Source organism: Thunnus maccoyii, chromosome 14, assembly GCF_910596095.1.
Source record: "Thunnus maccoyii chromosome 14, fThuMac1.1, whole genome shotgun sequence".
NCBI lineage: Eukaryota > Metazoa > Chordata > Actinopteri > Scombriformes > Scombridae > Thunnus > Thunnus maccoyii.
The window spans coordinates 7832358-7847294 of NC_056546.1; the positions used below are offsets into that span (position 1 = coordinate 7832358).

General features: G+C 43.2%; 1 protein-coding gene across 10 annotated transcripts in view; it reads left to right on the plus strand.

The window, feature by feature from the left end:
• LOC121912203 (homeobox protein Meis1) overlaps window positions 1-14937 on the plus strand; it is a 166744-nt gene that overhangs the window by 118246 nt on the left and 33561 nt on the right. For all 10 annotated transcript variants that reach the window (XM_042434336.1, XM_042434337.1, XM_042434338.1 and 7 more), the window contains one exon: window positions 4100-4245. In XM_042434336.1, the coding sequence (XP_042290270.1) occupies window positions 4100-4245 (146 nt within the window). The remainder of the gene's footprint in view (window positions 1-4099; window positions 4246-14937) is intronic.

The window sequence follows — 14937 nt, forward strand, 5'->3', positions numbered from 1 at the left end:
CTCCATCACTTTCGTCAGTGGCTTGAGTTTCAGCGCCCTCTTTTTCTTTTATTCGCTCTCTCTCTTTCTCTTAACCATCCCTTTACCATTCATTTCTTCCCCTGTTCTTGCCCTCCCTCTGACTCACTCACAGGCTGAGGTAACACCGTTGACATTTCCCCAACATGGCTGCCAGACACAGCTTCAACACCTTTCCTGCTTCACCCTTCCTCAGTCTTTCTCTTTTCTCTCCTTCCACCTCCCACTCTTTCTTCGCTCGCTGGGGTTAAAGAAAAGCAGAAATTAGCCCCAGACCTCGCAGAGGTGATTGGTATCAAATTGCAGTGAAAATGGAAATGCCAATAAAATTGACGGCCCTTCCCCAGCCCTCCTCCTTCCTTTTCCCCTTCTAGGTAAAGTAAGTGCCTATGGGTCAGACTTAAGGAGAAGTATTGGGAAGGGAGAGGAAAGAAGGGAATATTGGGAGGGGTTAGAGTTTCCCTCTCCGACTTAAGGCTTGAAATATGGGTGACACGAACGGTCATACTCTGCCTACAATCTGTTGAATCAGGGTCATTATTGTCATTTAACATTTTGTGTAAATGTATTGAGAAGATCCTGTACGACAAATAGTGTTTCTATGTTCTTCTCACATGGTAGGAGACAGAAAAATGTGGGGAGAGATGTAACGCAGGCTGCCTCCCTCACATTATACATCATTTCACATTGCTGTATGCATCATTTTGGTTTGTACGAAATTATTGATTAGCCGGGGGTCTTTGGAGTGATTTTGATAGTCTGTAGGGTCATTATTAAGGGTTTTGAAAATTATAGTTGCTGCTTGCATTAACAATTTATTCGCCATAAATCAATAGTTAAGACGTAGTACTGTAAATGTGGCTGATATAGTGCAGTATAATACTGTGCTATATGGGGCATTGGTGGCCTAAAGGTTAGACTGCAGGCTTGTGACTGGAAGATTACTGGTTCGATTACCGGACTGGAAAGAGCACTTGAAAAGGAGAGAATTGCTCTTAGTGATACTTTCTTGTTAAATAAAAGTTCAATTAAAAAAATATCTAAGACATACAGTAGTATATAATAAAGTACCACATGATACAATGTTAAGAAGAAGTCTTAATGATCAAAGTGGGTTCAGTTTAGATGGGCTGTTGTGATTTAACAGTAGCGAGGGAGCGCAGGCAACAATCATGCAGTTTCTCGTGACAGTTTTCTCTGAACATCCACACTTTTATTACTCATTCTGTTCTTTCTCTGCTCCCATTGTTGTTTCCTCTCTCCTGTTTCCCCCCTTTTCTCCTTCCCCTTCTCTCCATGCTTCTCACGATTTCTCACCTCTTCCTGAGCCCTCCTGCTCGCCCACTTTCTCCCATTTGCTCACTTGCATGCATACTCGCTCACTCGCTCACTCACTCACTCTGAGCTGGTACTCCAGCCGTTTGCTTCTGTTTTCCCAACTCGCATGGGACAAGCCCCTAGGTTTGTTATTGTAGGCTTTGCTGAACATGAGCCGGTCTTTACAACGGATTGAAAGCATTTGCTTCCAATGAAAATCTGGTCTTAGATTACAAGGCTTCAGCTCGGCTCACCCCTCTTTTCCACCAGGCAGAGAGACGTAGAGGGAGACGGGGAAAGAGAGAGACAGAGGGGTGGGTGTATTTTAGCCCTGAAACAGTGGGCAGAAAAAAATCTCACTTGTTAAGCTCAGGCTGCATTTGTCCCGAGCTAATGATGTAACTGAAGCTTGCAATGTGAGTGTGGTTTTAGACAGAGAGAGGTCTGTGAGCTGGGTGGAAGGGCTACATTGTGTGTGTGTGTGTGTATGGGTGTGTTTGTATGAGTGTAATGCTGAAAGTTGGTTGATTAATCAATTAATGGATCAGTAAATCGACAACCATAATTGATTCATCCTTAAGCAAACATAAAGCTTCACCACTTCCTGCTCTCAGATGTGAGGATTTGCTGCTTTTTTCTGTTTTATGTCCTTGTTAATTGAATATCTTTGGACTGTTAGTGGGGAGAAAAAGGAATTTAACAACATCACCTCAGGCTCTTAAAAAGTGATGACCGATTTTCACTATTTTCTGTGACTTTAAAGCCTCATTTGAATAATCTAAAAAATAATCAACAGATGAATTGTTAATGAAAATAATCCTTGCGTTTAATCCTTTATTCTTGCATGGTTGAGAGTAGATTGAAAGTGTGAGACTACATATGCTGCACATAGACATTTACATTTCAAGCATTATCCAGCGACTTGGAGTAAACTGGCAGAAGTCACTGACTTGCTTAAAGGCACTTCAACCTGCCATGTGGCTATTGGCCGAATCCAACTTTTGAACTTTTTGGTGATGAAACCTACCTACCCAGCCCTGCCACCAGCTTTACATGCATATGTGCATTATTAATGTGCAGTGGGTGGCATTTGCATCTGTATCGCACCATCTATGAAAAGCAAGTCCTTGTTTTATCCCTCCCCCCAACCTCCATAGCATCACCTCCACTTCCACACGAGGTTCATTAAAAAGCCTTCAATATGTGTGCATATGTATCTCCTTCTGCCAGAACAGTCGGAGAGAGAGTGAAAGCTAGCCAAGAGTGTTGTTGCGTATGGATCGTTCAGAGCTTCTCTCTCCTAATGGTGTATATAATTCAGGTGCCCTCCAGGCATGCTTTCAGGAATTCTTTTGCCTGAGGTAATGGGGAGCAAAGGCCTGGGTTTTAGGCCCTTGATTATTCCATTGATGTGGCAGGCTGGAAAAAAGTCATCTCCAACCGGATTAGCGCCAACATCCCCATTAATTATCGATGAATCGGGGTCTTAGGGTTTAGCTAGGTACTGGGTGACGCCTTCTGCAAGCTAGCGGTGCGCGGGCCCGCTCGAATGCAGTTATCTACTCCCACCACAGTGAAAAGACCTAGAAGCTTTAGAAGTGCTTTGTGTGTAATCAATAAATAACTGGATCCAATTCTGTGCACTGCTTTAGTGTTTTTATTTTTTCTTCTTTCCTTCCCCTCATTTCCAGTCAAGAGAGGCAGCATGGGACAAAAGTCAGTTATCAGCCACTGAAATTTCTTGCAGTGAGGAAAGGAGTGAGGGTGCCACTTGTTTACCTCGCCTCATGTTTCTTTTATGATTATCGTCTTCATTGAGGATGGCTTGCATTTTTGAATAATGATAATAACAATTAGGCTTTTCACAGCCACAGATGGGGAGAGCCTCTTTCTCTCCACCGGAGCTGTATAGAATGCGTACAGTAATTGGGTAGTTTTGAATATGTGCAGTGTGTGTGTATGTGTTTGTGTGTGTGTGTGTGTGAGTTCATGTTGTTGAGTCTGAAAGCAGAGAAAAGGCCAACGGAGTGCCTTCCTTTCACTTTTCCTCTCAGTGCTCAAATACTCTAAGCTGTCTCAGTGTTCCCCTTAGGTGAGGTTAACTGGCCTTAATAGAGCCTTATCGAAGCCCTACAGGTTGCTGTAAGCAGCCATGACGCCATTGTTATGAAAAGCAGCTAGCTTTGTTAGCGCTGTTTGTGCCTCTGACTTCCTTTTTTCCACCTATTTTCCTTTTATTTGCTGCCTTCCCCCTCCTCGCAACCTCCCCTTTTGTAGTGCCGTGTTACTCTTTCCACCTCAGGTAAAATGGCAGAATGCGCCGGGGCGACGCTTCAATAACTATTTTCCCCTCAGGATAATAAAGACTAAATCTCTCTGTCATTTTCAATTCTGCGCGGGCTTGGATGGGAGAGTGGGGAAATGCGACCTTACAAGTCCTTTGTGCTCCCCTTCTCCCTCTCTTTCTCACAGAAAGATCCGTGCGCTCGCTGTGTTTTCAAGTGGCGGGTGGAGAAAAATGAAAGGCAGGGTTATTTATAAATGTATTAAAAATGAATGCATTTATGAGGTGCTGTTTTCCAGCCATTCTCTGCTTGCCATTGTTGTGTCTCTATACCCCTCCGTCTGTGCATACAAAGCCCTCCAGAATTCCTTCGAAATCGTATTTATTCCCTTTGAACGCAGAGGCACAGCGAATGCAGGAAGTAAACAAACTGTGTGTCTGATCTCTGCTGTCTCTTCCTGTTTCCTTATCATGTGACAGGTGATGGCCTGGACAACAGCGTGGCTTCACCGAGCACAGGGGATGACGATGACCCAGATAAAGAAAAGAAACGCAACAAGAAGAGAGGGATCTTCCCTAAGGTGGCCACCAACATCATGAGAGCATGGCTCTTCCAGCACCTAACAGTGAGTTGAATGAAACAGCGTTTGTTCTCGATAGCTCTAAGTTTCACATCACGTGTGCAAAGTGAACCTCACTTCACAGCCACAGGCTTTCTTGCTCTTACACACACACATTTTCACACACATTTTCTATCTTTATAACTCTGCCGCTGTCTTATTTGACACCCATACACTTGCGAACAAACGAACACATATCCTCAGACACTGACACACTCATTGACACTGACATGCACACCACCAGACCCCCCCCCTCTTCTCCACAATGTATCCCGGTTCGTACGGTGAACACTTCAAAGACACAGGCCTGTGTAATCTGCCGGCAATCTCACCAGCCTGCGCTCTCGCTCCTCATCTGCTGAAACTGAATAAGGTTGAAGCCAAGGAGAGACGCCCCTGGCCATAGCTGCCGCAGATACATAGATGAACCTTATTAAAAACAAATCTGTCATTATTTAACAGATGCCTGGGATACTGAAAGGCCTGTGGTTTTGCTTCATTTTCACCCGATTATAGCAGGGAATACCAATGCCGTTAGCACCAGCTGTCAGGATCACAAATTGTGTGAGAGAGAGAGAGTGGGAAAAAATGATTTTGACAAAGGAAGATGCCAATGTGATTGCTAAAGACATCAGTAAATACAATGTTGTGTTATTTAACGCAAATTTCTTTTGATTTCGAACACGATCCGTTCACCAGCCGCAGTTAGCATTACGTGACATTATGCCAACATCTCTTAATACTTATCAAAGAGAGGAAGAGGATAATAAATAGAAGTGTGTACCCATGTTTAATTAAATAACAAGTTTACTGTAGTTTGTAGGACTACAGTAGCAAACAAAGTTTCCTTTCATAAAAATGATTGAAAACAGTCAAAAGAGCGCACAGCAGGAAGACGGGGGAAATATGAACTAGACGCTGACAGAACTTTAACTTACAAAAGTAAAAAGCAGCTTAACTGGAGTTTATGTGTAAAGCAGTCCAAAAAAAGCTTTAAACTGTGACATCTACTGTATATTGTGTTTACACCGAGTCAGATTCCTGATTATAATTTAAATCTAGTGCTATGTTAAGGAAATATGTTTCAAAACTAACTTCAACCATGCAGCCTTGCGTCACACAAATTCTGCCCATGTCAGGAGTTTGTGGAGAACACGATACAGTTTGGCTGAGTGGGTGTTGGTTTGGATTGCACAAGCCAACAGGGAGGATGCTGGGGAAAGTAATTTGGTTGTTGGATTATGGATATTGGATGGGCTCAACTTTTTTATTTATTTATTGTAGTCTGTCTTTGATGTTGATGCTCTGCATTGTACAGTGTCTTCCCCTGTTTCCGACGGTGGTAATAGCAAATTGGAGGAACTTTTTGTCTTGTGCACAGTGTAGTGTGGCGTGTAGGCTGAGATATACTGTATTTGTGTACATAGTATATATCTACACACTTACATCTCACAAGCCCTTTTAGATTTTTTGTTTCTCTTTGTGCTCTCCCCTTTCCATCTGACCCCCACCATACCTCCCTCACAAACCACCAGCTCTCCATCACCCAGCACACACACACACACACACACACACACACACACACAATCATCATCACACATATACACACTAACCTCTCCTCCAACTCTTTGACCTCAACCCATACACCCCTGAAACCTTCGGGGCCACAGAGGAAAGGTGTTTGAAACATACACACATCCTGTCTGTGGAAATACAGTTCAGCACACACATTCAGTGAAACACACACACACACACACAGAGCAACACACCTACTGTGTCATATTACACCATGAGTTGGGCTTATGGGAGGCTTCTACACTGTTTGATCTCAAACAGTGGGAAGGATATAAGTGAGTGTCAAGGGAGCAAGGGAGAAGAGAAGAAGAAGCGGAGGAGAAGGCGAGGAGGTGAACAGGGGGATAAGGATGATCCATCAGCTTTTTTCTTCTCCTAGGCAAAAGAGAAAGAGGAACTAAAACATGCACTAATACAGGCACACAATGCCACATAGGGTATATTGCTATATGGCACAAAACAGAAAGAAGCTGCTGTTTTTGTCAGTGCAAACAGCTTTTAAAACTCTGAAGTAAACTGAAAGGTTGATGGAAAAATCACTTCCAATATGTTTATCTTTGTCAGAGAAGCCAAATAGAAATGAAACCCAGGCGCAGAGGTGCAGCATCGTCTTTGTTTATGGGAAATGTGGTCTTAATTTTGAGAAACACTGGCATTAACAATACCACTGGTGTCAGATAAATGCTTGCAGTTGTCTCATTTGTTTACCCTAATCATTCTTCAGTGTCACCATTAATTCAATCACCATATGTCGGTATAAATGCCACACATACTGTAGCACCTCCAATGTAAAAACATTTACAGTATCTCTTACACTGGCAGTATGTTTCTCTGCCTCTGCTGGTATGAACATAAGCACGGGCAGCTGATCCAGGCTCATCCACAGCATCATCAGCTGGCCTGCCTTTGTTTCACAGAGGGATGCAGGATGTGAGTCTGGCCTCTTAGAGATAGACACAATGCCAATTAGACACACACAGATGCATGGATGCACACACGTATGCACGCACAAACTCATAGCAGAGGGCTTTGGCACCACACAAACCTAAGAAACTGAGTAAGGATCCCATTATTTCTCAAACATAATACATATTCAACAATGTGACCCTAATGCAGAGATAATTGGACAGAAACAGTAAAATAGAATAGAGCAAATTCAAGTAGAAGTCTGGATACCCATCTTGGTGTATTTTGTGTTATTCGCCCTCACACTTAGACCCTCAGGGGAGTTCCTATTGTACCGAAGCGGAAGGGGAAGGTGGGTGGCAAACTGAGGCTGCGAGTGCACCACCAGGGTAGGTGGTAGGTTGCATTCATACAGCTGTTTTTTTAGGGTTCTTTTGAAGACATTTCTGCATATCCATCAAGGATGCAAATTGCCAGCGTCTTGTTCTGGCAGGGAAAGGGTAAACATTTTAAAGCAGGGGATTCCATTTTTTTTCTTGGACACCAGCTGTCCAACTGAAAAACTTCTGATTATGAGTGCCAGGGTCAAAGCCACAGTGCCAAGGGTGTTATAGAATATTACAATTTGCTTAGAGTGACGATGTAAAAAAGGAGAAGTAATAGGTAAAGAAATGGGTATTGGAAAGAAAGGTTAAACGGAGCTTCTATCAGCTGTGTGATGGATAGAGTGACAGATAGAGAAGTGGTATTGAATTTTTGACGATGACAACAGTCACAGCTCGCTGAGTTCACTTCAACACGCCCAATGAGCTCATACGTTGTTGACAGCGCTTGTGGGACACGTTCATCGGAAGAATTTGGCTGCTCTGACTTGGAGCGACTACAAAACATTAGCGTTTACCGCCTGTCACCGATGACCGAGCCACACAGCTCGCTGCCAGCTTGACATGCAGCTGTAAACTTGGTGGGATACAATATAAAGTAGGGGGGGGGGGGCTTTTCCACTTGTGTCCTTATCTCATTTTGATGTTTGTTTTCTATTGATACCCTCAATTACACACATGTTTAGACTTCTAGCAGTCATTCTGTTTTACTGACTTACATTTCTGATGAGATGTGCCAATGATTTTTAACCACAAATAACCACAACGGTATTTATTTAACAAAATAATATAAATTGTGGAATCAGTTCTGCAGGAATTGCATAACTGAGCTGCCTTACTGCTTTGTGTTACAGCCAAAGAGACAAGGCTTGAGATGAAGAAATAGCTGGTACCCGATCTCTGTTTCCTCTAACAGTCCTATTGTGCACTTGGAATCCACCCGACCCCCCCCCTCCCCTCCTCACAAATGGTATTTTCTTGTTTAATTTAACAAGAAATGAGTAGTAAATGAAAGCTCAGGCCTCCAATCCCCAACGCGCCCCGTGCTCTGCTCTGCACTCCCCTATGAAAAGGCAATTTGTGAAATTATGTGATAGAGTAATTAGATGGAATTCACCCCCCCGCCCCCCCTCCCCTTCCCCACTACACACACCACCGTTATCCCTGTTTAGATTGTTGCTTTGCTAAACTGAAGTAGGTGTGTGTGTGTATGTAGAAAGGAAAGGCAGGGGGGTTTGGCATTCAGAGCGTTAGCATCAGTATATTAGCCTGGCAGACTGGGACACACACTCTCATACACATTATCACTAACACTCCCTCATTCTGGCTCTCCTCCCCTCCTATTTGTACACAGACTCAGTGTAACGAGGGGCAGCCGTGATCGCAGCTCATAAAAGAAGCCAACCCGCAAACCCTCAATGAGCTGCTTTTCTTCCCCTCCTCCTTTCTCCCCTTAAAACGTGTAAAATGCACAGAGAGAGAGAGTATAAAAAATCCAACTGGAAGGCATAATCCCCCGTTAATACAATTAGAGTCTAATTTAACCGCTCATGTACGCAGATGTAGCCGAGCTGGGGGAGCGCTGTTCCCCCCGCTTGGAAATGTTTTTTTTCTTCAACACAGCAGCGTGCAGCAGGGGTTTTGAGCAGAAACAGGTGTGAAAAGCGATATAATTCATTTCTGCGCTGGCAGAGGAGGCCAGGAGCCTTGCTGTCGTGGGCCCTGGGTGGTGGAGGAATCCACACAGGGTGTGCAGGGTGGGCGGGAGGGGGGTGAGAGGAGGTGATGGATGGATGGTTGAATGGATAGATGGATGGATAGGTGCACTGCTCAATAAAGGCAAGATATCCATGGTATCTTAGTGGTTTAGGTTGGGATTGAGCAGAACATAACAGAGAAGAACAAGACATGCTTTCTTTATGTGGGAAGAAGGTCTTTGCCACATACAGTCATTTTTTGTGACAAATTTGTGTTGCTACAGTACAACTAGAAAAACATAACAGGAATCATTTAAACAGTGTTCTTTTGATGGTCATAGAGTGAATTACTATTGTATTTTAACTGTAATTTTAAAAAAAACATAGGGAGTATTTATTAATATGAAAAATTGCCGTTGTTACCGCAGGACAGTATAAAGAAAAAACTTATCAGTCCCTGAACTTCTCAGCAAGGAGATCTGTAAAGCCTCATCTGAACAACAGAAGGGAGGTAAAAAAAACTTTTGAGGTCAGAGTTCACCATTGCCTCAGATGCCATTAGTCTTCGGCTGTTTATTGCTGGAGCCTGGACATGTCAGCACCCTGGTCACCCGCGGCAACCCTGACTTGGAAGGATGTTATGTTATTGCACTGGTCCATCCAATTTTGCAGATGCAAAATTGTCCCTGTCTTCATTCTTAAAATAGTCAGTGTTTATCTCAAGGTTACTTTTGGCCATTTTTGCCTTTATTACACAGTTAGGTTGATTGGGGAAGAGAGAGGGAGGATGACATATGATAAAGCTACCATACTTGAATTGAATCCAGAACACGGAGACGTTACATGTATTTGTGTTCATGTGTATGACTACGGTTGTCCTGTGATTGTTGTTAGACTTGTTTGTCTTAGTTATCCGCTGTACAAATTAAGTTTCTCATGAAAAATAATTTCAATTGACCTTCCAAGCCACCAGGACGCCTCAGTAATAGCTTTGAAAAGATATCAGGAAGCGAGCTTAAAAGGAGAACATCAGCTGACTTTTTATATGTGTTTTCATTCATTTATTCATAAACGACAACAAAGGCACGATGTCCATCTTGATACTGTAAAGTAATATAGTGGCCTATGTGGCCTGGTGTCTCCGATTAGGTCTTAATTCAATCTAAGTGGCAGTCAGAATCTTAGGCGCCACTGCATTAGGATTTCAAAGAGGTCCTAAGAGACGACAGACAGACGGACAGATCTGCCAAAGGCCTGGCGTGACACTGTGACGAGACAGAGCGGCAGTGGAAAACAAGAGAACAAGTTATTCTTATTCTCAGCATTTTTACTCTGTTTCAGATACTTTATCTCTGGGAATGGAATTGGCTTTGGGCTGTGTGTGTGTGTGTGTGTGTGTGTGTGTGTGTAAGGCCTTGTGTTTGTGTAGATGTATGTGTGATTGCTTTAGTGCATGTCTGCGGCTGGGTGTGTGTGTGTGCTTGTACAAGGGCATTTGGAAGCAATGACTTGTACGTACCAATAGCAGGAGTGGTTGGTGTCAAAGAGGAGGCAGCTGAGTCAACCTGCCGACCCCCACTACACGCGCACACACAAACACACACACACATGCACACACGCTCATACTGTGCCCCAACCCCCACATTGCCCCACACCTTGTAATGAAAACATCATCAATTACCCCTCTTGACAGGCCCCAGAGACCAAAGGCAGACAGCTCTCTTTGGGGGCTTCTCTTTGTGGACTGACCCTCACAGACACACAGACGTACTACTCACACACTTGCAACCATACCACGAGGGCATGCGTGTTTGTGTGTGTGTGTGTGTGTGTGTGTATTAAAAGCTGATTGGCTGATGACCCATCTTTTCCATCAGGGTAGATAGTGATCCATGGGAGTGGATGGTAGATAGTAAGACCGGTCCATCTGGTGGAAGTGTAGGGGGCAGGAAGTGTGTCTGTATGTGTGAATGTATCTGTGTGTGTGTATGTGGGGTACTGGGGGTTTTGATGGCAGTGGGGGGGTGGGGTAACGGTACGGTCGGGGCAGAGGGAAGCCATCAGTCCTGACATGGACCCCTGAAAGGCCATCTGTTTCATGATTGATGGATGGAATGATGGATGGATGAGTAGATGAAGAAAGGGATACAGTAGGCTGACACATGGCAGATGAAGGCAGTTTGGAGGATATCTATCAGTTTGCAGGAATATCAAGGTGAAATTGGCATTTTTGTTGTCATTTATGATATTGGATTAATTCCTTGAATGTTGCTTAGAAAATCAAACCACCTATTTGCTTTTGTGATTTAGTTTCTTTACTTAAAATCAATATCTCAGAGGTTCCCCTACCTTGGTATGGATGTGGTTTACGTACCCTACTCTCTGCCAACTCACCTTAATGCATTTCATAAGTTTGGGTTTCCATGGTGTTCAGTGACAGTTTAAGAGGTGTTTCCAACCTGCCAAGACTCTGATTCTGGTAAAAACATTGCATACTTTGAATTTTTCAAAATAGCTCTTGTATAAATATCAAATTTAAATATGTTGAGTTTTGGAACGTCTCCATCAAAATCTGTCCGTGTGGAACTCCTATTGGTTGAATCTGGGTTACATGTTACATGGAAATAATTCCTGTAATTTGTTTGAAATTTCAGTTGGTTGGGTTTTTATCACATCACATGTCAATCACAGAAAAATCTAAATGAAATTGCCATTTAGTATATACCACAGAAGAAGAATGTTCCTTGGCTTCAAAAATCTCAGAAAGGTGATATGAACATATTATACCAAAGAAGAAAGCAGTTCACCCAACACCCTAAAACCATTTTATGTGTGCTTAGTTGGTGATTGTTTTTTCTTGTCAGATTTTTGTCATATGAGGAAATTCACACTAATCTCATTGCAGACAGTCCAGGTGGTCTTGTACGAAATTATGTCTGTGGACAGACATGCTAGATAGTATTTTTCCTTTATCCCTTTACATTTCTTTAAGCCCTTTAATTCGGCATTTTTCTCCCATTCTCTCCTCTCTGCCCCTTGTATCGTTTTACTCCTCCATTTAAAAGCCCTCAAGGGCAGTTAACTTTTAATTCATGTCACCTTTGAACTTTTGCAAAATGTCTGCCATAGATCTAGACGAAAAGCAAGCACATGTGTGTGTATGTATGTGTGTGTGTGTGTGTGTGTGTATGTGTGTTGATCTGGCCTTAGTCAAGGGGTGGGTCAGTGTGTTTCCTTGAGAACGTGAGAACTTTACAGACCCTCAAGGTCGGTCAGTAGCACTGGAGGGGATCACCAGTTGCAAGAGATCTAACATGGCTTTCTAAAATGCACACACACATATACACACACACGGATCAGTTCATGTTCGAACTGGGAGAGCTTTTTATCTTTTTACATTTTTACAAATTGTTCTTAGATGTTACTAGTCTAGTGAGAAAATGTTGTACACAGAATCTCATTTTGGCTCAGTAAAACCTCTTTTTGACATGAAATGTGTTTAAATCATAAAGATTAAACACCAAGGTGAGGAAATATTTAATCTCACTCTTAATTTCTCAATTACCTTCTCACTGTCATTACCACCTTCTTCTTATTTTCTCTCTCTCATCCTTCTTCTTCTTCTTCCCATGTCCCCCTTCCCCCAACCCTCATATAATTTCATAGTTGGGAAACTATGAAACAGTCCAGTGTGTGGTTTCATTGTTGTACGTCAGAGTGATTGATGGCTTCATGCTGAAGCTGTGTTTCACACTAGTCCTATTTTTCATTATCAGCTGTATGTTATAGCCTAAGTGTGTATGTGCATGCATGCATGTGTGTGACTGCAGGGTGGACAAAGGCCCAATAACTCAGATATGTGAAATCCTTCTTGGTTTGGTACCCTCTAATCAGTTTACAATGATCTGCAAATCCGAAGAAGAGGCTCACTCTCTCATCCCTCAGACACACACAAACCCACACCCCAGATGCAAACACATACATCCATACACACACTTTTACATAGGGCCCACAGCAGTGACGTTAGTGCCTGGGTGGGGTGTGGAGTTCCCCACCATCACTGTGGTATTTATTGGAGAGTGAGTGGCAAGTTGGAGTGGGGAAGAGTCAGGGAAAAATATTGTCACAAGTCTGTGGTTAGCTTGATGGAATGCTTCTATCCAACACTTCAATCTTAGTAGTTTAGCCACTCATTCTCACTGTAAGCAAATACATATCCTCCAAAACACTTCCTTTTTTCGTTTAAAACTCCTCAAATGAAGCTTTGACAGTATTTTTTTTTTTTTACCACCTTTCAAGAAACAGAGTTTAGCATAGCTTCTCTGTGTAGCATGATTTTGTTCAGCCAGTGATATATTAACTCTGCTAAGTGTGAAATCACATTAGCGCTAGCTGTTAGCCATTATCCATTAGGCTGTGTTTGGTGATCCAGAGGATTGTGGGATCTTTTCTGGCTGGAGTCAGCAGCTCAATACCTTTTACTTATAACTGCAGCAGCCTGCCCTAGATACATTTGGTGTGTGTGTGTGTGTGTGTGTGTGTGTGTGTGTGTGTGTGTGTGTGCGCGTGCGCGCATCTGTGTGTGATTGCATATTCAGTTGTGCTATTATTTGTATGTGTCAGCTTCATGTCTCTTTTGTAAGTGCTAAGTGTGAGTGTGTGCGTGCCTTTGTGTCTCATTCCATGCGTGTGCTCGATGGATCCTGTGGCTTTGCCGTCGTGGTAATCAGTTTGCGCGTTGGCTGAACTAATTTATCAATTCAGTTCCTCCCACTTGTATTCTCTCCCATGCGTGAACCCTCTCTCTCTTTCCCCTACACTCTGTCTCTGGCTCAGACAAAACACTTCTTTCTGAAACACCATAAGGGTCTCCTATCTTTTATGCATGCCTTCTGCCTCTCTGACTTCTCTTTCTCTCCTTTCTTCCATGACTCCCTCTTACTAAATTTTTCTGTAACATACAGCTGTGTTGCCTAACATTTGAATGGCCTTGAACCATGATATCATAGCGATATCGGTGCACTTACACTGTGTCATATGCATCGGAAAGGGATCTATGATTTATAGATGAGGTATCATGTGACATCTATTCATAACTCATCATTTTACTATTGAAGTTTTCTGCATAAAACACTGTAAGGCTAATGATGCACTGGAGGCAGGCAGCATGGAAGGTATGACCATAGGCTGGTAGTGTGTTTACACTTGGACCTGCTGACCCAAGGTGCCACTGTGGAGGGGGATGATCAGTAAGGGCATTTGTGACACATACACACACACACACACACACACACAAGTAAGCATGTTTGTGTGTCAGGATGTGTGTTTGTGTGTGTGTGTGTCCAGTGGAGTGAGAGAAATCATAGCTAGTGAACCAGGTGGTGAATGCAGAAAGGCAATAACTCATGGTAGAGGAGTTGGGCAGAGCTAAGGAGAGGAAGGAGAGAGGATGTGGTGGGAAAACCCACGTCAACACACACACACACACTTGGATTTTTCTCATTTTTCACTGTCCTGTGTTTCTTTTACTTCTTTACTTCTTTCATGAACATGAACATGAACATGTTTGCCTTCCTGGTACCCTCACATCTTTCCTTTTCAGTACTTTGTCTTCCAACACAGCACATGTATTTTACATTGTGTATTTTTCAGCTTTCTTCTTTTTCCTCTTCTTCCAATCTTTTCTGTGGCACGCTGTTTCAGTGTTAGCGATGGCGGGGGGGAAGTGAGCAGGGCTGAGGGTGCTGCTCACTTGTTTGTTACGACAGATTAAGTCATTGATTTGTAAAAGCGGTGCACTGATGGAGAAGGCCCTCTGCTGCTGAAGATGAGGAGGGAGAGAGTAAGCAGGAGACGGAGGGAAGCATTTGGTTGAGGAGAGAACAAGGCGAGGATATTGAAAGTGAGGTGAAAAGATGAGAGCTAACAGTAAAGAGAGGTATTAAGTGGAGGTGGAAGAAAAGAGGGGAGAAAAGGAGACAGCATGAGATAGTTTAGCAAAATGCTAAATATAGAACAGAGGGATGGAGAGGGCGGGTTATAAAGATAGAGAGATAGAGGGATGAGACGAAGGAGGGAGGGGCGTAGGTGTACTTTGAATGACAGAGATGTCAGAAAAAGACAGAGGAGGGAGGTAG